At 51.6% G+C, this 20,953-nt stretch overlaps 1 protein-coding gene across 8 annotated transcripts; it reads left to right on the top strand.

Annotated features, from left to right (window-relative positions):
• The first annotated feature begins 113 nt into the window (after window positions 1-113).
• COQ8B (coenzyme Q8B) lies at window positions 114-20,936 on the top strand. Of its 8 annotated transcripts, XM_032324067.1 has the most exons (16): window positions 114-199; window positions 1,723-1,828; window positions 3,241-3,345; window positions 3,483-3,602; window positions 3,748-3,814; window positions 5,392-5,469; window positions 8,378-8,500; window positions 8,651-8,736; window positions 9,899-10,039; window positions 10,133-10,214; window positions 10,948-11,041; window positions 13,535-13,676; window positions 13,814-13,921; window positions 16,489-16,554; window positions 19,577-19,663; window positions 20,082-20,936. In XM_032324067.1, the coding sequence occupies exons 3-16, from the start codon at window positions 3,244-3,246 to the stop codon at window positions 20,361-20,363; spliced, it is 1,578 nt and encodes a 525-aa protein (XP_032179958.1). In that variant the 5' UTR covers window positions 114-199; window positions 1,723-1,828; window positions 3,241-3,243; the 3' UTR covers window positions 20,364-20,936. The 8 variants fall into 8 exon arrangements, with proteins under 8 accessions (XP_032179958.1, XP_032179963.1, XP_032179956.1 ...); XM_032324072.1 differs by lacking the exon at window positions 3,241-3,345; XM_032324065.1 differs by lacking the exons at window positions 114-199; window positions 1,723-1,828 and adding an exon at window positions 2,711-2,815.
• Window positions 20,937-20,953: the final 17 nt, after the last annotated feature.

Consider the following 20,953-nt stretch of genomic DNA (forward strand, 5'->3'; position numbering starts at 1 on the left):
CCAGCAGTGTTACCTGCAGTGTGTGACTTACTTTCCCTCCCTCCTGCCCCAGCCCCAGGCTCAATTTTCTCACCTGTAAAATGAGGATACATAATATTATTTTATTGTTTCAGAAAACGTGTGTTCGATGCCACAAGAGCCAAGCATTTTTACCCACAGGGTTATTGAGGCCCAGAGCCATGAAAGAATTTGTCTAAAGGTGAGGTTAGATGAGGGGCAAGCCAGGACCTTAACTCCGAAGCTAGGATGCCTGGCTTCAAATCTCGGCTTTAGCAGTCACTTCTGGGGTGCTCTTTCCCCGCAGACTCCTCTGAGCCTCTGTTTTCTCATCTCTGCAAAAAGGGGATAGTGGGGGATAATTTCCTAACAGGAGAGTTATGGGAGTTTTATTAATTTACAACATTTACATTTGTTTACTTGCTTTGTGCCAGCTGCTGTACTTAACAGTTTATGCCCAACTTTTGTGGGGTAGGGATCATCGTCATTCTCTTGCACAAACAGGAAAACAAGGCACAGAAAGACAAAGCAGTGAGTCCAAGATCATAAATCTAAGTTGTGTAGACTTGAACTCAGGCCCACGGTCCCTACAGGGTGATAGAACTTGCTTTTGAGGCTGGGGATGTGAGAGAAAAAGCCAGAAGTTAAGAGTTTTTTCTCTAAATGGGATCATGTCCTCCTCTACTCAGAGCCCTCCATGGTTCCCAACCCACAGAGTAAAAGCCATAGTCTTCTCTGTGACTCACTAACCCCTAAGTGATCTGCCTCTAGTTACATTGCAGACCTCCTCTCTTCTTTCCCCTTCACTAACTATGCCTATTGGCCTCTTTGCTATTTCTCTGAGATATTTTCCACCACAGGGCCTTTGCACTGGTTGTTCTGTCTGCCTGGAATGTTTTTCCCTCTGATATTCCAATAGCTCCCTCCCTGCCTCTTTCAGGTCTCTGTTCAAATGTTACTGTTATCTCCTGTTCAGTTATCTCCTCAGTGAGGTCTGCCCTGACCATTCAAACATCTGTTTAAACTCAAAATCTCTCTACTCCTTGCCCCCCCTTTCCTGATTTATTTTTCTCTTTAACACATATCACCTTATTAAATATAGTTATTTATTAATTTTTTTTATTTTGGCCCTCATCAGAAGCCAGCACCAAGAGAGCAAATATTTTTGCCTGGATTTTCTTTGCTGTGTGCATTAAAAAAGTACATGCTAAGTTCTTACTAGGAAATTTGGAAAGAATGACCATTCCAGAAGAAATTTCTCTCATGTGTAGAGCTCTTGTTCTGTACCAGGTCCTGTGAGAAACTCGTTATTTCACTATTTCACTGCACTATTTCACTATTTCACTGCACTTTTCACTGCACTTCTTTCTCTCTAACTATTTCACTGCACTTCTTTCTCTCTAAAACTAAGCAAGAGGACACAGCCCCATTTTACAGGCGGAACACTGAGGCTCAGAAATCTGCTATCCTCTAGCCTTTGCTTGTAGCCTTTGATATGACCTCATAAAGGGGAAGCCTTGGCACCAGCCACAGTTCTATAGGGTTAATTATTGACATAGGTGCTTTTTATATATTTTTGCCCCCAAGGGTTTGCTGTCACCCGGCTCCTGAGTCAGACCCTTACGTCTGGAGGGTGACAGGGGGTGTTTTGTCCTGAAATTGAGTCATGGTGGGGGGTGCATTGGGCACAGACCTAAGGCTCTAAAGTGAGTCATCTCTTCACAGACCAGTGAGGAATCATACAGGAGCCCTCTAACAAGTCACACAGGCTGGGAAGAAGTCCAGAAAGAGTTGGGGATCTTCTCAGGTCACAGCACAGAGAGACAGGGAGGTCAGACTTCCAACCAAAAGGGTTAGACAGTTGGGGGTGGGGAGGGTTCTGTGAGGAAAGTGTCCCATCCCTCCTGTCACATCCTTCCTTCTCCCAGTGGTGGGAGAGATGCCCCAGCAAGCTGCTTCTATTCCAGACTGTGAGGAGGGGTGAGTCAGCCTATTGTTGGGGGAGCAGGATTTAGGCCCGCCTGCCCTACCCCCGCCCCCCAAACAGACACCCAGATGGGCTGGGAGCTGGTTTTCTGGGATGCTAGGGCTCCTGACTCAGCACTGGGAATCTTGGCTGAGTGTGTTCTGGGAAATGTCAGGCCTACAGGAAACAGAGGGCTCCCACTCACACCATCCCGCGGGTGGGCGGGGAGCGGAGAGAGATCAGAGTGTATGAGAGAAGGGGGGAGCAGTGTGCAAAGGGCTGAGTGTGAAGGTGTATGGGGGGGCAGTTGGCAAGCAAGGCGTGTGTGTTTATATGCGCGAGGGAAGAAGATGGGTGCCAGCATGTGGGTGTTTGAAGCAGAGGATTGATGTGCAAAGTGGAGGGGCTCCCGGAGCAAGGGAAACGTTTGCTGGGAAGATGTGTGTTCAAAGGAAAGACGTCCAGTCTGTTGGGCTTAAAAATAAGAAAGTAGGTTGGCAAGATGTTCGTGCAGAGAAGAGATGAGGAGTTCGTAAGGGATGTTTGCAAAAACGACGGTGTGGGGGGTAAAGAAAGGTCTGCCATGCACAAGGCACTCTGAAGTGCGGGGAAAGGCAGAAAACCGCACGCACGTGCGCGGCTCCCGGGGTGCCCCAACAGTCCCAGCAAGCCCCAACGCCCACCTTCAGGCCACGCCCCTAGTCCCGCCCCTGACGCACAGCGGGGCAAGCTACGCGCCAGTCAGTGAGGTGCTACTCCGCCATTGGCTAGCTCAGCGGAGGGGGCAGGTGTGCAGAGACTCCCGGAAGCGCGAGAGGCTCCCACTAGTAGCGGACCCGGATCCTGGGAACAGTGGGTGCTTAGCAACGGGGGGAGGTGCCCAGTAATGGGCGGCTGGGGTGTAGGGGGTAGGAATTGTGGGTGCCTAGCAACAAAAAGGAAGGCAGTGCCTAGCAACTAGGGGGGCTCAGAGGAGTGGAGAGGTAGCCCTGGAGAATCTGTGGGTGTCTAGCAACCGGGGAGGACCCTAGCAACGGCGGGGAGTGGGACAGGGCGAAAATGGGTTTTGGGAGGTGCGCAGAAAGAGCTATGGATTCCTAGCAACCAGAGAGGGAACCAGGAGAAACTGGGGGAGCTATTAAACAGGAAAGGAAGTCTTTAGTGGGTGGGAATCTTAGCGTGGACACAGAGAAATGTGAGGGCTTAGCAAAGACGAGGGCAAAGCGGGGAGGTCAATGCCAACCCCTACCCGAGTAATCCCTCCCCTTCTCCCCCAGGCGATGTGGCTGGAGGTGGGGGGCTTACTGCGGGGGACCTGTGGACAGCTGGGACGGACTGTCGGTTTGCCTTGTGGGGCCCTGGGGCCCGGGCCCCACTGGTGGGTAAGAGCCTGGAGAGGTGCCTCCAAGGGGGAGAGGCTGGGGGAGGTTTTAGGGTGTAAAATGACGGGGGGGGGCTCCAAAAGGGCCACGCAGATCCCATGTACTCCACTCCTTACCAATATCCACTTTTCTTGCAGGGGCCATGTGGGGGTTCTCGGCCCCAAATGTTTCATAAGGATGGGCTTGGCAGAGGCCTGGGTGAGGAGGACATTCGCAGGATACGGGAGGCCCGGATCAGGAAGACACCCCGGCCCCAGGTATCATTGTCTCCCACCCATTCAGCAGCACCCCCTGAAGGCAGCTGGCCTCCCAAGCTTGGGGAAGGGTATGGTGGCAGGTTGGTTGGACTCCCTGGGTGCTGTGCTCACCTTCCCACCCTCAGACCTTCTCCCCATTTCCCAGCTGAGCGACCGCTCTCGAGAACGCAAGGTGCCTGCTTCCCGCGTCAGCCGCTTGGCCAACTTTGGGGGTAGGTGTGACTGTGGGAGATTGTAACCTAGATCAGAGGAGGCCATGTTTATAAAACGAAACAAGGGGGAGAGGGTGAATCAGAGACAGGGGGAGGAGTGAGAGATGGAAAGAGAAGGAAGGCAAAGGCCTGCAAAGCCAAGAGAAAGAGAGAGGAAGGTAACATTTATTGGGCACATGGAATGTGCAAGGCCTCATGTACACTCGATCTTTCTGTCCTGAATTTGGTGCGTGTTAATTCCACCATATAGACGAGGAAACACTGTATAGAAGAGGCAAAGGGAAGCGAAGTGACTTGACGCCAGGTTATGCAGCAGGAGTTTTCAAACTTCAGGTCACAGTCTGCATGAAATAATTCAGGGGGTTGCAACCAGCATTAAAAAAGAATAGAATGGGGTGCCTGGGTGGCCAGGGGGTTAAGCATCTGACTTTGGCTCAGGTCATGATCCCAGGGTCCTCTGATGGAGCCCCAGGCTCTGCTGGGAGTCTGCTTCTCTGTCTTCCTCTGCCCCTCCGTCTGCTTGTGCTCTGTCTCTCTCAAAGAAATAAATAAAATCTTAAAAAAAAAAAAAAGGAAGGAAGTTCTTATTTCATGAAATATATGTATATGTACTGTTATAATGCATATGTTTTCTTTAGTGTGGATTATGGTTCAAATTTTAATGATACTGATTCACAGTATAAAGAGGAAGTTAAATGCAGTGGTCAGAGCTCTGATATCAGGCTGCCCAGAGTTCCAGGGGTGATTCTGCCATACTCTTGCTTTGTGACTCTGGACAAGTTACTTAACTTCTCTGAGCCTCGGTTTCCTTTTCGCTTCTGTAAGGATAAAATGATTTTATGTGTCTAAGGCACCAGGGATGGTTCCTGGTGTGTAGCAAGCACCCAGAAAATGCTGCTATGATGATTCGCAGAGATGGTGACAGTGAAAGAGGCAGAGACTCAAGATGTCTTATTGACAAAGAGACAGAGGAGGAAGAGGAAATCAAAGCCAGAGAGATAACATCAAAAGGACAGAGAGAGGAGGGCTGAACTGGTATGCCAGGTGGAGGGAGGCAGAGAGACGGAGAAAACCCAACTTAGGCAAGGAGAGGTGAGCATGAAGAAAAGTGTGAACAGAGAAATGGAAGTCATAGGAAGACAGAGACCCAGGGAGATCATTTCGGGGTTTTCTTACCCCTAACTGCATGGTAGAATCATCCAGGATGCTTAAAAAAAATTTTATATATATATATAAATTCTAAGGCTCATTTCAGACCATAGAACCTCAACTTCCTATTGTACCTGGGTGGGCCTTGTAGCTCCTCACATGACTCAGATGTGCAGCCAGGGGTGAGAACTGCTGACCCAGGAGACAGACATGGACAGAGTGATGCAGAAAGAGGTAGCCGCACCTCGAAGGGAACTCTGGGCAGGGAGAGAGTAAGTAAGAGACTGAGTTGGGGACAAGAGAGAACCAGAGAGTTGCCAGCAAAGAGCTGGGAGACAGGTTGCTTAGGGAGAGGCTGAGAGCAGTCGGGGGTCAGGTAACAAGGCCCCGGGGCAGGCAGGCACCCAGACTCCTGTCTCATTCCCCAGGACTGGCTGTGGGCTTGGGACTGGGAGCACTGGCAGAGGTGGCCAAGAAGTCTCTGCTGGGAGGACGTCTACCATCAGGTGAGTGAGTGAACCACACTGCTTGGGTTCAGATTCTGGCTTTGCTACGTGACCTGGGCTGAGTGTCTTCACCTTTCCAAGCCCCGTTTTCTCATCTGGAAAATGGATGATCATGTACCCCGTCTCAGGGTCATCATGAAGCTGCCGTCAGGGTCATGAAGAGCAGAAGCCTGTTGTGTGAGAAAAAGAATTGGGAATCGAGTTCCTAAAACTCAGAGCAGGAGAGGAAAGCTGAGAATAGGAGTGTCTGGGGGTGGGCAGTGTCTGTGGACAACAGAAACGGAAAGACATGAGTAGAGATTAGCACTGGTGGCTAAGATTTCCCAACAAGCTCACGTCCGGAAGCAAAAATGGGGTTGGATGTTTTGGATGAAAAAGAGACTAAGGCCATAGGAACTGATAAATGGAATGTGTGACCCATGATAGAATGGCAGCCTGAGAAAAAAATGACTATCAAAGACTTTTGGGGAATTCCTTTGTCCCCCAGGAACATCTGAATTTGGACTGAAGAGCAGGTAGAAGAGAATTCGTGTTCATTTTTATAGGCACAGTGATGGCACTGTGATTGAATAGGGGAATGTCCTTATTTTTAGCACAGTTTGTATGCAACTGCATGAAGTGGGCCCGTGAAAAATAAGGGCGAGTGTTTGGGCACATACACACAGATAAATTATGCAGGTGAGGCTGAAGGTCAACAGTTTGAATTGGGGGGGAAAAAAAAGTTTGAGCTGGATACGCGGGTGTCCGTGATACTGGGCATGTGACTTTTCTGTTCATTTGGATTTTTTTTCTCCCCAAAATAAAAAGGTGGGTGGAAGTGGAGGATTAGGCTTGAGGTAAGCGCAAACTGAGTCTGTCCCCTGCCCTGCCACCTCTGTGCTGTGTGACCCCCAGCCAGGCTCTGTACCTCTCTGAATGTCTTGCTTCCTCACCTTGAAAACTGAGGCATTGGTAGTTCTTACTTTTGGGCTCCTTGTGGGGATTCAGCCAGGGAAGCCACAGAGACACTTGGAATTCTGCTTTACACAGAGTGAGCCCTAGCTAGATAAAGAGCTCAGTAATTTTTTTATCAAATAAATAAAAGCTTAATAAATGCTTTATTGAATAATCCTATAATCTGCATGTAGAGCCAGGCACATCTCCTAAGCATATAGCTCGGTTCATTTTCACCAAGTGGATACATCTGTGTGCCCAGATCAGGAAACCCTGAGACAGCAGTTGGCAAACTTGGCCATCTCAGGATCCCTGCACACCCTTACAACGTAGAAATAAATGAACAAAATATCTAATAGTCACACAGGGGGATACTGTTCAGCTAGAAAAGGGAATGAATCGGGGCGCCTGGGTGGCTCAGTGGGTTAAAGTCTCTGCCTTCAGTTCAGGTCATGATCCCAGAGTCCTGGGATCGAGCCCCACATCAGGCTCTGTGCTCAGCAGGGAGCCTGCTTCCTCCTCTCTCTCTGCCTGCCTCTCTGCCTACTTGTGATCTCTGTCTGTCAAATAAGTAAGTAAAAATCTTAAAAAAAAAAAAAAAGAAAGAAAGGAAGAAAGAAAAGGGAATGAAGTGCTGATCGCTGCTACAATGTGGATGAATCTCGAAAACTATCCTAAGTGAAAGAAGCCAGACACAATGGGACACATACCGTATGATTCCATTCATAGGAAATGTCCAGAACAAGTATATTCATAGAGAGTTCAGATTAATGGTTCCTGGGGATGCTGGAGCAGGTGGTTGGGAGAAATGGGGGGGTGACTGGTAATAGATACGGGGTTTCTTTTGGGGCTGGAAAATGTTCCAAAATTGCTTGTGGTGATAGTTGTACAGCTCTGAATGTCCTAGAAGCCATTGAACTATATGCCTTAAATTGGTGAGTTACCTGGTTTGTGAATTACATGGCCATAAAAAATAGAATGAGGACCCCAAAGAACCTGGTTGTATATATTTTGGGGTTATATTTATGGATATTTAGTGCATTAGAGGTTAAAACAATTTTTTTCTGTTTCAAGTTTTATTTAAATTCTAATTAGTTAACATATAGTGTAATATTAGTTTCAGGAGAAAAGATATTTTTTGAATGCATGAATACACACACACATGCATTCCATCAGTCATCAGAGCAAAGGCATCATCCCAGGTCATGGAGTTTCTGGGAAAACTCCACTGAGCCTTTATGGGAGAATGAGAGTAAAAACAGACAAATAACATTCATATGATTATGAAAATAGTTTTGATCTCACAGAGCCTCCTGAAGGGTCTCGGGGACTCTCAGGGTTCCCAGAACCACACTTTGAGAATCACTGTCTCCTCCAGAAGCTCCTATCTGCCTTGTCTTGGCTACTCATCCCCACCAAGAGAAACCACTCTCTGGACTTCTGACCCCCAAGATTAATTTTGACTGGTTTTGCTCTTTATACCAGTGTAATCAGAGAGCATGTCCTCATACCTATCTGGCTGCATTTGCTCAACATTCTGTCGGAGGGATGCCTCCGTATTGCTGTGGTTAGAGGGAGGTCGTTTATTCAGTGCTGTAGGAGACACTCTGTGACTCTCCCAGCATGCCTTTGTTCATTCTGTTGACAGTCATTAGGTTATTTCCAGCTAGGGACCATTATGAATAGTGCTGCTGTGAACCATCTTGGGATAACTGTCAGTGGACACACATCTGCCTTCTCCTGGGTACATACCTAGGAGAGAAGTGACATTGGCCGTAGGCATGTGCTGTACTGGAAACTTCCCAAAGGATTTGAGCCACGACGCTCATCAGCTTTATGGGTGTTTAGGCTGCCCCACATCTTTGTCAACACTTGGTATTGTCGGTTTCATTTTAGCCATCCTGGGGGTTATGCAGTGATGCTATAATGACTTCTTCTGTGGGTGTAATACCAGTGATTATTCTCTCCACCCCAGAGAGCAGCTCCCGGCCAGGCTCCAGCCCTTTCCTGTCAGAGGCCAATGCCGAGCGGATTGTGCAGACCTTGTGTACAGTGCGGGGGGCCGCCCTCAAGGTCGGCCAAATGCTCAGCATCCAGGGTACGCCATGACCCTCAACCCCTGACTCTTGACCTCACTCCTTCAGCACTCCCACCCACCTGCAAGTTCTGACTTCAGATACCCCCCACAGGGGCCCCTCCCTGCCTCCTCCCTCACCGCTTCCCTCATTCCACACCCCCATCTCCCCAGATAACAGCTTCATCAGTCCTCAGCTGCAACGCATCTTCGAGCGCGTCCGCCAGAGCGCCGACTTCATGCCCCGCTGGCAGATGCTGGTGAGTGCCCCATCAGGGAAGCCTGGTGAGGGAGGCGGGCTCTGCCAGCCTGCCCCCACCCCTCCCCCTGGCTTCCTTGCTGAAGCCTCAGTTTCCCCAGCTGTAAAATGGGCATCACTAAAGCACACATCTCAGAGAGCTATTGAGTTGATGACATGAGAGAATGACGTGGAGTACTTCATGCAGTCCTGGGCAGGCTCAGGGCTCCATCACAGTTGCCAAAGAGGCAGGGGGTGCAGTGGTTAGGGGCCTGGACTTTGTGCATTCAAATCCTGGCTCTGCCCGGTCCTGCCTGCATAATCTCAGACATGTGGCCTCACCTCTCTGTGCCTCAGTTACCTCATCTATAACTGGCCATAGTGATAGGAACCCCTGCATTGTAGGGTTATATAAGTGAGTATTTGTAAAGCACTGGGGAAGGGACCCTGACACACCACAAGTGAAAGCAAGTTCTGACTGTTATTAGTACTAGTTTGTTTTATTTTTTTAAGATTTTATTTATTTATTTGACAGAGAGAGAGACAGCAAGAGAGGGAACACAAGCAGGGGGAGCAGGAGAGGGAGAAGCAGGCTGCCCGCCAAGCGGGGAGCCCGATGTGGGACTTAATCCCAGGACCCTGGGATCATGACCTGAGCCGAAAGGAGCCACTTAACAACTGAGCCACCCGGGCGCCCCTATTACTAGTTATTTTAAAAGATTTATTTACTTAAGAGAGAGCACACATGCGAGTGGGGCCAGTGGGGGAGGGGCGGAGGAGAGACAACCTCAAGCGGACTCTGCACTGAGCGCAGAGCCTGATGCGGGGCTCGATCTCATAGCCTGAGATTGTAACTTGAGCTGAAATTAAGAGTCAGACACTTCACTGACTGAGCCACCCAGGCACCCCAGTACTAGTTTTCTTAATTAAAAGCGATTGTGTCTGTAAGTAAGTTGGCACAGTGCCCAGCCCCAAGTAAGTGCCCAAGACACGAACTGTTCTAGTGACTGGGTGAGGGTGCAGAATCCTGATCGAGCTGCCTGCCTGCCTTCTGATCTCTCTGCTCACTGGCCCTGTGGCCCTGGGTCATGACTGCCCCTCCCAGAGCCACCGTGGACAGGTTCCAGCCCATAAATCTCCCTGTCCTTAACTGCAACAATGATTGTTTCAACCACTGTCTACAGAAAGTTCTCGAAGAGGAGCTTGGCAAGGACTGGCAGGCCAAGGTAGCCTCTTTAGAGGAGGTGCCCTTTGCTGCAGCCTCGATCGGGCAGGTGCACCAGGGCACACTGAGGGATGGGACGGAGGTGGCCGTGAAGATCCAGGTGAGCGGGGGAGGGGGGAGCGGCAGGGGTGGGAGAGGGCACCCTGGGGTCCCAGAGGCATGACTCCTGCCCTCCTTCCCTCCCTGCTCACAGTACCCAGGCGTGGCCCAGAGCATCCAGAGTGATGTCCAGAACCTGCTGGCGGTGCTCAAGATGAGTGTGGCCCTGCCTGAGGGTGAGGGGCCACTTCACCCCTGACTGCGGGAGGGACCCCCTGCAGGGAGAAAGTGGGGCTGATGGGGTGGGGAGAGGCCAGCTGGGGGCAGGGTGTGCTCTTAGGCGTGAGCGCTGGTGAATGTGCAAGTCCATGAGTGTGAGACAGAAAGAAGGGACACCCAGGCAGGGAGAGCCCAGACAGTCTGAACGTATGAGAAAAAGACAAACAGACATTCTGACTGACCCAGAGACAGAAGCCCACACTGAAATGTGTCAGAAACAGACACACAGGGCATCCAGAGAGGGCCTGGAGGTCTGGAAAAGAGCCACAGAAGCAGGAAGGGCGTGTAAGCAGGACCTTGTGTGTGTGTATTGGGGAGGAAGGGGACCTCCATGGAAGTAAGATTTTGAGGCCCTGAGAACAGTATGAGAAATGATGAAAAAGAGACAGGGTCAGTGGCATGTGGGACTGTGAAAGAGATGCCTGGGGCCTGGCACGAGTGCCCGAGAAAGAGACCCCAGGGGGGAGACTGCAGGAGAGGCCGCAGCTGTGTGAGGGATGGAGTGGAGGTGAGTGAGGGTGGGTAGATGATGTGGTAAAAGGCCTGGGGCAGAAGGTGTGAGGGACAATGACAGACAGCGAGAGACATGACTGGCAAGAGAAGACATCCCTGAGTGGAAAGCCCAGGGGGGAGGCTGTCATGATGGGGACAGGCTATGGCCTTCCCTGCCCGACATGGCTGTCCCCTCAGGCCTGTTCGCTGAGCAGAGTCTGCGGGCCTTGCAGCAGGAACTGGCTTGGGAGTGTGACTACCGTCGTGAAGCGGCTTGTGCCCAGAGCTTCAGGTGAGCTGAGCACCCTGAGGGCTGCCCAGGACCCCTAGCTCCCCTCCCGGGATGAGTGGGAAGTGGATCCTTCCACAGTCACTGGCAGCTGGAGGCCTGGGGTAGAGCCAGCAAACTCCTGTGTCTCTTCATTTGCTCATCCCTCCTACCTCCATTCACTTCTGACTTGATTTATTCCTGTGTCCTCTGTGAGCTTGGGCATGTCACTTTCTCTCTCTTATCAGTTTTCTCATCTGTCAAATGGGATGCATGACCACTATAGTCTGGTGGGGGAGATGGATTTGTCAGCAGGCATGAGATACCGATGGACGGACAAAGCATTAACAGTCCGACAGTGTCACCGGTGGGAGAGAACGGGGCTCCAGGTCATCTCTTATCTGCTGTGGGAAGGAGGAGGTTTTGCCATCAGCAAACCAGACTGGAGAACAGTCCGGCCTCACTAAGGCCCAGCATCCATATGCAACCCTGTAAACGCCCTCCTTGCTAAACAGATGTTGTAGGGACACTTAGGCTGGTATACACCATCAGCCTTTTCCAGAACGCTCCGAGCAGCAGTCGCCCCAAACTAGACCCAACTCAAATCTATTGAATTCAGCAAGGTAGATAATAAACGACGGTCCGCTCACCAGCGGAATGTCATATAGCAGCGAAAATGAATGAACTCCATTACAGGGGAACAAAGTGGTTGTATCTTCAAAGCTTTGTGGTGTCTAGCAGTTAATTACACTCCAGGAGGTCCTCTGCTGCATGGCCCGTGGGTGCCCTGAGCCAAGGTCTGTAGATACAGAGCGAGAGAAGGGACAGCAGAGGGCGGTGATTCCTGGAATGGGCCCTGGACCCAGAAGTGGGATCCAGTCCCAGGTCAGCCCTTAACTGGCTGGGTGGCCTGAATCTGCACCCTCAGGAGAGCAGCATCCTCATAGGAGAGTGAGGGGGGGGAAGGGGATTGTGTTAATTAAATGCTTGGCTCAGGGCCTGGCCCAGGATGAGCATCAGAGATTTTACAAACAAGGACAAAAATACAAGCCCCTAAGTGGGACCGATGGACGATGAAGAGAAGAGGATGAAGTGGGCTGGGCCAGGGCAGTCCTTTGGGGGATCTGGTAGCCCCGTTCCCTCCAGGATTTCCCAGTGCCCTTAGAATAAATCCTGGATCATTCCCCTGGCCCTCCCCACCCCCCTGCCCCCAGCCCCAATCATCCCATAGGTCTCAGCCATGGATCTTGCTCATATTCTTTGCCTCCCAAATCTTACACTGAACTCAGTCTATTATTGGTCTGTGTGTGTTTTTGTTAGAGTGCGGTCTCTGGTGTCTGGAGGGCAGGCCCAGAACTCATTCACTGCTCTGTCACCCCGCATTGTCCCATTCAGGGACAGACACCAAGAAGGAGTCAGTATTTTTTTCTTTTTAATTTATTTGACAGACAGGGATCACAAGTAGGCAAAGAGGCAGGCAGAGAGAGAGGGGCAATCAGGCTCCCTGCTGAGTAGAGAGCCTGATGCGGGGCTCGATCCCAGGACCCTGGGATCATGACCTGAGCCGAAGGCAGACGCTTAACCCACTGACCCACCCAGGCACCCCAGTATTTTTCTTTTTCCAAGATTTTATTTATTTATTTATTTATCAGAGAGAGAGAGTGTGCGCGAGCGCACGCACAAGCAGGGGGAGCAGCAGGTAGAGGGAGAAGCAGGCTCCCTGAGCAGGCTCCCTGCCAAGCAGGGAGCCTGATGCAGGACCTGATCTCGGGACCCTGGGATCATGACCTGAGTTGAAGGCAGACACTTAGGCAACTGAGACACCCAGGTGTCCCAAGAAGAAGTTAGTATTAACCAGTATTCAAAGTAATGCCTCCAAGGAGTGGCCAATGAATATCACTATGGACTTGGAGATTGGTATATCAGCAATTCTTTTTTGGGTTCGTTAATTAATAAATTGATGAAAAAGTAATGGTCAGGGGCGTCTTGGTGGCTCAGTGGGTTAAGGCCTCTGCCTTTGGCTTAGGTCGTGATCCCAGGGTCCTGGGATTGAGCCCCGCATCGGGATCTCTGCTTAGCAGGGAGCCTGTTTCCTCCTCTCTCTCTGCCTGTCTCTCTACCTACTTGTGATCTCTGTCTGTCAAATAAATAAAGTCTTAAAAAAAAATTTACATTCATCAAGCTTAATACATTGAGCTCTATACTGGGGCAACCAGAAGTCATAGAAGTGTTCCCAGTAGGGAAATGGTAACTGGGGCTCCGACAGCAGCCAGCTTAGGGGTAGGCGCAGAGTAGCACTATGGAGATAATCTGATGAATGTGTGAATGAAGTGTCTGAATGAATGTCAGGCTGGCCAGCTATTGGCCATCACTCAAGCTAGACAGGTGCGAGGAGGGAAGGCAAGACAGAGACTGTTCTGGGAGCACTTCTCAGAGGAGGAGGAAGAGGAGGTCTCAAGGTGGGCCACAGGGGCCTGAAGCTTGAAGTCCTGTCCCTTCCCCTCCCTTCTGCCCCAGGCAGTTGTTGGCAGATGATCCCTTCTTCCGGGTACCAGCTGTGATTAACGAGCTGTGCACAACGCGGGTGCTGGGCATGGAGCTGGCCGGAGGGGTGCCCCTGGACCAGTGCCAGAGCTTGAGCCAGGACATCCGGAACCAGGTACAGGGGCTCGAGGGACAGTAGGGAGGGCGCTGCCCCTGGGCAGGGCTGGCGGGGCCCACAGTCCGCCTCCTGGCCAGAGAGCGCTCTAGAGGGGCCGACGGGTCTGACATGTCTCTTACTCCTCCCCACTGCAGATCTGCTTCCAGCTCCTGAGGCTGTGTCTGCGGGAGCTGTTCGAGTTCCGATTCATGCAGACAGACCCCAATTGGGCCAACTTTCTCTATGATGCCTCCAGCCACCAGGTTGGTTCCCTATGATGTGGCTCATGGTACATTAGCTGCTTTAAGAGACAGTTTCCTGTATTTCTGTAGCTCAGCCCAACAGTCGTTATGACCCATATGACAGGCTGGAGTGGCCTTCTTCCATATGGTGACTCAGGGACCCAGGCTCCTTCCCTTCTGTGATGGCACCATCCCCTAGGCCTTGAAATGCTCTACTAACAGTGAAGGGGGAGAGGTTAAGAGGGTAGCGCCCTGCCTAATTGCTTTTGCCAGCAGTGACACATTATCTCCGCCGCTGCCCGCTCCCCCGCAATGGTTCCCTAGCGGCAACAGCTTTCGGAAGGCAGTTAGTCTTCGCTACCACACCCGTCATTCATTTAACACACCAAGCATCTACTGCCTCTTGACAGTGATGCCAAGACTTCCCTGATCATCACCTTCTCAGAGTTCCCAGTCCTGTGGAGGGACCCGTGACCAGACAGTGATGACCGAGTAGTTAGTATCATGATGGGGAAGCGCAGGTTGGCGTGGTCAGTGACAGGGGAGGCACAGGGGGCTGCAGGGAGCCAGGGAAATGGCTGACCCGGCACAGGGTAGGTGAGGTCAAGTAAGGCTTCTCGAAGGAAGTGCCATTAAAGTTGAAAACAGGGGCACCTGGGTGGCTTAGTGGGTTGAGTCTCTGCCTTTAGTTCAGGTCATGATCTTAAGGTCCTAGAATTGAGCCCGGCATCGGGCTCTCTGTTCAGCAGGGAGCTTGCTTCCCCCTCTCTCTGCCTACTTGTGATCTGTCTGTCAAATAAATAAATAAAATCTTAAAACAACAAAAAAAAGCTGAAACCAGAAAGATGAGAAGGGAATGGCCACCTGAAGAAAAGGGAAGAGTGTTCCCAGCAGAGGACACAGGGTAGCCAAAGGCCTGGAGTAAGAGTTTGGATTGAAAGACTCAGTGAGCATGACTGCCAAACGGCTGTCTAACATGGTCTGTATGCATCCCATCCCCAGAGGGATCTTTTGAAAACAGAAACCTGGCTGAACTGTCCCTTTCATAGCTCCATGTCCACCTCAGGATCAAGTCTGAGCCCTTTGCTGAGTGTGATGTGGCCCCACTGAGTCCCCAGCCTCAGTCCCTTGCCACCCCCTCCTTGCCAAGTGCACAGATAGCCTGTGTCGCTGTGAGGCTCACACCACAAGGAAATATTTTTGTAACTTGGAATGAGAGGGGCGGTGATATGAGTCCTGACATCAATTTATTGTGTCTCAACAGGATCTTTTGTTTTAAAGCCATAGAATAGAAGATAACAGTATGTCACAGATGGGAGGGATCCATATTATTTCAGGATGCTTTTGTTTGACCTTATATTTGGGTGTGCCTGGGTACTGGTGCCCAAAAACAATGTGTATTTCTTTCTTTCTTTCTTTTTTTTTTTTTTTTTAAGATTTTATTTCTTTAATTGACAGAGACAGTGAGAGAGGAAACACAAACAGGGCGTGTGCGAGAGGTACAAGCAGGCTTCTGGCTGAGCAGGGAGCCTGATGTGGGACTCGATCCCAGGACCCTGGAATCATGACTTGAGCCAAAGGCAGAAGCTTTATGGCTGAGCCACCCAGGCATCCCTATAAGGTGTATTTCTTGCTGTGGGTTGTGATCAATAGTGTGAACTCCACTGCCCTAGCAAAACTCTCATACATGTACCCATCGGGCACTGTTTCTAATAGCAGAACCCAGAAACAACCACAGTGTCCACTGGCCAGATAAATATACTTTGATATGTTTACATGATGAAGTCCTTACACAGCGAGGAAAAAATGAATGAGCCAGGGCTGCACATAGCAACGGGGATAAGTTGCAAAACCATGTTGGACACAAAGAATAAACCGCAGGATAACTATCATAAATACTGTTTATATGAAGTTTTAAAACACACATAGTAGCATGCCTCCTTATTGTTCACAGGTGCACACATATGTAGAGAATGTAGAAATGCACACATGGGAATTTCAGAAAATAATAGTTTGGTAATGATAATCCTGGGAAAGTGGTGACCCTGGAAGAGAGGACGGAGGAGGTCGGATCAGGCCAGGGTCCATGGGAGGCTCCACCTGGTTTGATAATACTGAACATTTTAAGTGGGCCGCTGGGATTTTGGATGTTCATTTTTTCCCCACATATTTTATTATTCTTTCTTTTTAAAGATTTTATTTATTTATTTGACAGAGAGATTACAAATAGGCAGAGAGGCAGGCAGAGGGGGTAAGGAAGCACGCTCCCTGATGAGCAGAGAGCTGGATGTGGGGCTTGATTGCAGGCTTAACCTACTGAGCCACCCAGGTGCCCCATATTTTATTATTCTTCAGATTTTTTTTTTCTATGCCTAAAACATATTATTATAAAGATAGAATCAACAAAGCCAGGTCCCTTCAGTTTCATATGGGGGTGGATAAGAAGTGTGGAGATGGGAGGCCAGGAATCCCGGGGGTCAGCAGGGCGGGGATTCTGATGAGGGGCACAGTGTGGGAATGGACCTAACCTCAGCCGGTGGGGAGTGGTGGTGGACTCCCAGCATCCCTCTCACCATCCCTTGTCCCAGGTGACCCTGTTGGACTTCGGTGCAAGCCGGGAATTTGGGACAGAATTCACAGACCATTACATTGAGGTGAGTCCCCCCAACCCTGAGGTCTTTGAAGGGCCTCAAGCCCGATACTGAGGCGAGGGTGAGAAGGAGAAATACAGTATCTGGAATTAAGAAATAATATATAATATTACTAGTAATAATGAATAAATAAAAAGCCCTTAATATAATGTCAGGTACTGTTTGAGGCGCTGTCCATGTGGTAACTGATTTAAACCACAGAGTAACTGTATGGGGTCAGGGCCATTTTTAAGCTTTTTTTTTTTTTGTAAATGTATTTATTTGGGGGCACCTGGGTGGCTCAGTGGGTTAAAGCCTCTGCCTTCGGCTTAGGTCATGATCTCAGGGTCCTGGGATTGAGGCCCGCATCAGGCTTTCTGCTCAGAGGGAAGTCTGCTTCCCTCTCTCTGCCTGCCTCTGCCTACTTGTGATCTCTGCCAAATAAATAAAATCTTTAAAAAATGTATTTATTTTAAAAACATTATTTGAGAGACAGGTGCACAAGTTGGGGTAGGGGCAGAGGGAGATGCAGACTCTCCACTGAGCAGAGAGCCTGACGCAGGGCTCAATCCCAGGACCCTGAGATTATGACCTGAGCTGAAGGCAGAGGCTTAAACTGACTGAGCCGCCCAGGTGCCTCGGGTTAGGACCATTTTTAGTCCCACTTTACAGATGAAGTTACTAGAGCTCAGAGAGGTGAAATCACTTGGCCTAGGTGACAGCAGACCTGGGATTCAGACTCTGGGAGCCTGGGCCCAGAGCCCGTGTTCCCGAACCCTGACTAGCCCCTGATGGCCCACAGTGGCCATCCTGCCACCTCCCCACACCCAGGCTGTCCCAGGCCTTCAGCCTCACACTCACATATCTCTCTGGCCGGCTGCTCCCTTACGGGCAGCTTTCTCCTCAGGAACATCTGCTGCCTGTCCTTCCCACCTACCTAGCTAAGGCATCTCATTAATTTGTTGATATGGACTAGTTGACGGGGGCCTGCTACTCATTTACTCATCAGTTCCAGCATTCTCTGACACCCCCTTGTGCCCAGCCCTGTTCTGGGCAATACCAACCCGGTGACTAACCCAGCCCCGTCTCCGCCTTCGCGGAGCTCACAGCCCAGGACAGGGAGAGACAGTAAGAACCCAGAGCGGCCAGGGCTGGAATGGGGGAGCATAGGAGATGGTGGGAGCCCAGAGGGGGAGCCTGGGCCAGCCTAGGGGGTCAGGGAGAGCTTCCTAGAGGAAGAGGCATCAGGACTGTGACCTGAGGGACAAGGAGACCAATCAGGAAGAGGCAAGGAGGGTATCCCAAACTGATAAACATACAAGGGCCAAGAGGAGAAAAGGGATATTCCCATTAGAGCAGCGCTTCTCAAACTTCAGTGTCCGTGAGACACCCACCGGCCCCCCATGCCTGTTCAGTGCAGATCGTGCTCTGGAGTCCGACCTAAGATGCTGCATTTCTAACACACTCCCAGCTGATGCCAGAGCGACTGGTATAGGAACCACACTTTGAATAGTCAGTCCTCGAGGACCAAAAGGAGGTTCATTTCTGACTGGGCCAGCAGGTGCGGGGTGGAGCAGGAGCCAGCGATGAGGCTGGAGCCAAATCACTCTTGAGTCTGAAAAGCCATGCTGGGCACCTTGTACTTTATCCAGGTGCTGGGGGAACTCCCAGAAGGGATTTGAGCAGGGGAGGGACAGAATTAGAAGACTTCCTGAGACTGGGGGACTGGGAGCCCAGGGAAGGGAGTAGAGGACAAGGCCCAGGGCTCTGGCTTGGGGACTCAGGGATGGTGGGGCCACCCCTGACACAGGGACAGGAAAGAGGAGCTGGGAGTCCCTACCCCCAGCCTGTGCATACACACGTGTGCGCATACATGTGCACACACACATACAGAGGCACCTTGGGCCCTCTCTTCCAATCCCTTGATGCACAAAGCCAAGGCCTTTCTCTCTGGGTGGGTGGGACATCTTGTGTGTTCCCCTAACCCAGCCCCCAGGCCTATTTGGCTCTCCTCTGGTCTCCCCAGCCTTTTCCAGTTTAAAAAAGCCCTGTCACATCAGTCCCCGAAGACCACAGGCCTGACAGATGGCCAGACAGGCTCGGGCAGGGGGAGCTGAGACAGACTGGAACTGTCAGATTGAATCCTATTCCCCGTCCTACCGAGAAAGTGGTTAATGTTTTCCCTCCTGGCCTTGCTGTTCCGTGAAGTAGGGACCTTACCATCCATCTGCTGATAGCGGTGGCTCCTCACGGTCATGGCTCCTCATGGTCGTGGCGGACCCTACATGCAGGCACAGCCCACCACACGCCACAGTCACCTCTTCCTGCCTCCCGACAGCCCCCCCATGAGGACAATCCTCTCATCGTCCCAGCTCCACAGATGAGGATGCCGAGGGCCAAGGCTGAGCGCCTTGCCCCAAATCTCTCAGCCAGCAAGTGGCAGAGCTGGGATGGACCCCTGACAGGCTGGCTCTCACTTCTGTCTGTCCGCGCCCTCAGCTCAACTCCTGCTTTCCCCACGCACCCCCATGGCTGGTGCTCCACGTGCTTCTTTGCCAAACAGGTTCACCGAGGGCCACCTGAATGCCAGGCCTCGTGCTACAAGTCTGGCATCTCTGGGGTGCAAAGCCCAGTGCAGGAGACAGACATCAATCAGGCCGTTACAGAGATGGCCCAGTGGCCACCTCAGATGGAGTTCTGGGTCATGGTCACATCCTTGTCCAGTTGAGTGTTTGGACCCGCGAATAACAGTTGACATTTATTTTCCTCCAGCTGTTTCACTGTTGTAGTTTCCAGGCAGGCTCTACATTCTAGGCCAAGTGGGAAAATCTCCTGACCACCCCCTTACCCTGTTTCCATCCCTGCCAGGCTCTGGAACAGGCCCAAGGGAGGAGATACAGACAGGGGCAAGGTGAGGAGGGAGCGGCTTCTAGGGGAGAGGGCTTAAGTAGACCAGAATGTAGGGAGTAACAGGCCAGTTTTCCAGAGCCCTCCTTGAACCCCACTCCCTTGGCCTTTGACCTCTACCAAACACCCATTTCCCCAGGTGGTGATGGCAGCAGCCAATGGAGACAGAGACCGGGTCCTGCAGAAATCCCGGGATCTCAGATTCCTCACAGGCTTTGAAACCAAGGTTGGAAACACTGGAGAGGAGTTGGGGACTGCTTATCTCTACTGGGGGGCTCTGGGGAAGAGTGGGGGGAATGAAGGCTGCTTCACTACTCAGAAACCGGAAGGAAATGGGTCCCATTTTATTCTAGAGGGAGGGAGTGGGGGGCTGCTGGTGGCTAGTGGGGGTGGGGAAGTGGAGCTGTTTGTTCTAGAGAGAGAGAGGGCTGCTTGTCTACTGAGGCTCTGAGAGGAAGTAAAGGGTCACTCTGGGGAGGCCTAGGGGCTCTAGAAGGAGGGGAGTCTGCTTACGACTCATCAGGGAGTGGGGGGCTTGTGTTTACAGTTGAAAGGACAAGGGAGACCAGGGGGTTTGTCCCTTCTGGGTTGAGTGGAGGCCCGTCCCTCCACCCTGCGTGCCTCTTGCTCTCCCCCATGCACAGGCATTCTCGGAGGCCCACGTGGAGGCAGTGATGATCCTGGGGGAACCCTTCGCCACCCCTGGCCCCTATGACTTTGGGGCTGGTGACACTGCCCGCCGAGTGCAGGGCCTCATCCCCGTGCTGCTGCGACACCGGCTGCGCCCACCGCCCGAGGAGACCTACGCCCTGCACCGCAAGCTGGCAGGGGCTTTCCTGGCCTGCGCCCGCCTCCGCGCCCACATCGCCTGCCGGGATCTCTTCCAGGACACCTACCACCGCTACTGGGCCAGTCGCCAGGCGTAGCCGCTGCCTGCGGCCTCCTGACCAAAGGGGATGCCTGGTCAGACCCCTTAGACAGCCTTCATCCAGGGATTCTGGCCCCAAAGCAGGCCATGGAGGGGAGGTGGTGCTGTGATGTCTCCTTTCCATTCTCCTGCAGGTTGGGAGACCACCCCCTCTGGCTTCCCCGTCTTGCCTCACTCCTTTCCTAGGAGCTGGGGAACCCTTGGGCTAGGGAACTCCCAGCTTCACACCCCCATCTCCTGCTCTCCCCACTCCAAAGCGGGCATCCAGGAACTCTGCGCCAGGAATTAACTTATTTTTGTCCACATTTAAGAGCCTCAGGCCCCCTGCGCGTAGGCATGCAGATCCAGACTCCTGTAGATGGGGAGCCCCTCACCTCTGCCTCAAGTCTCCCATCTATCTGGCCAATGAAAGGGGAAGGGAGTTAGTGAAGGCAGCCCTCACCTTTGCTGCCCTCACCCCTCCACCAGCTGCGTTCTCCCCCTTCTTCTCTGCTCCCTCTTTTCTATGTGTTGGGGAGGGGGTAGGGGAGGGTGTTTGAAACTTCAGACGGAATAAAAGCGGCTCCCCTTCCCGGCTCTTTTCTCTGC

Source organism: Mustela erminea, chromosome 19 (genome assembly GCF_009829155.1).
Source record: "Mustela erminea isolate mMusErm1 chromosome 19, mMusErm1.Pri, whole genome shotgun sequence".
Lineage (NCBI taxonomy): Eukaryota > Metazoa > Chordata > Mammalia > Carnivora > Mustelidae > Mustela > Mustela erminea.

Excerpts from the sequence above, each read along its gene's own strand:
- COQ8B (XM_032324064.1), top strand. The coding sequence starts at position 2,850 with ATGGGCGGCTGGGGTGTAGGGGGTAGGAATTGTGGGTGCCTAGCAACA. Across the intron at positions 5,470-8,377 it reads GGGAGGACGTCTACCATCAG|AGAGCAGCTCCCGGCCAGGC; the intron begins GTGAGTGAGTGA and ends TCTCCACCCCAG. Across the intron at positions 8,737-9,898 it reads TGCCCCGCTGGCAGATGCTG|AAAGTTCTCGAAGAGGAGCT; the intron begins GTGAGTGCCCCA and ends CACTGTCTACAG.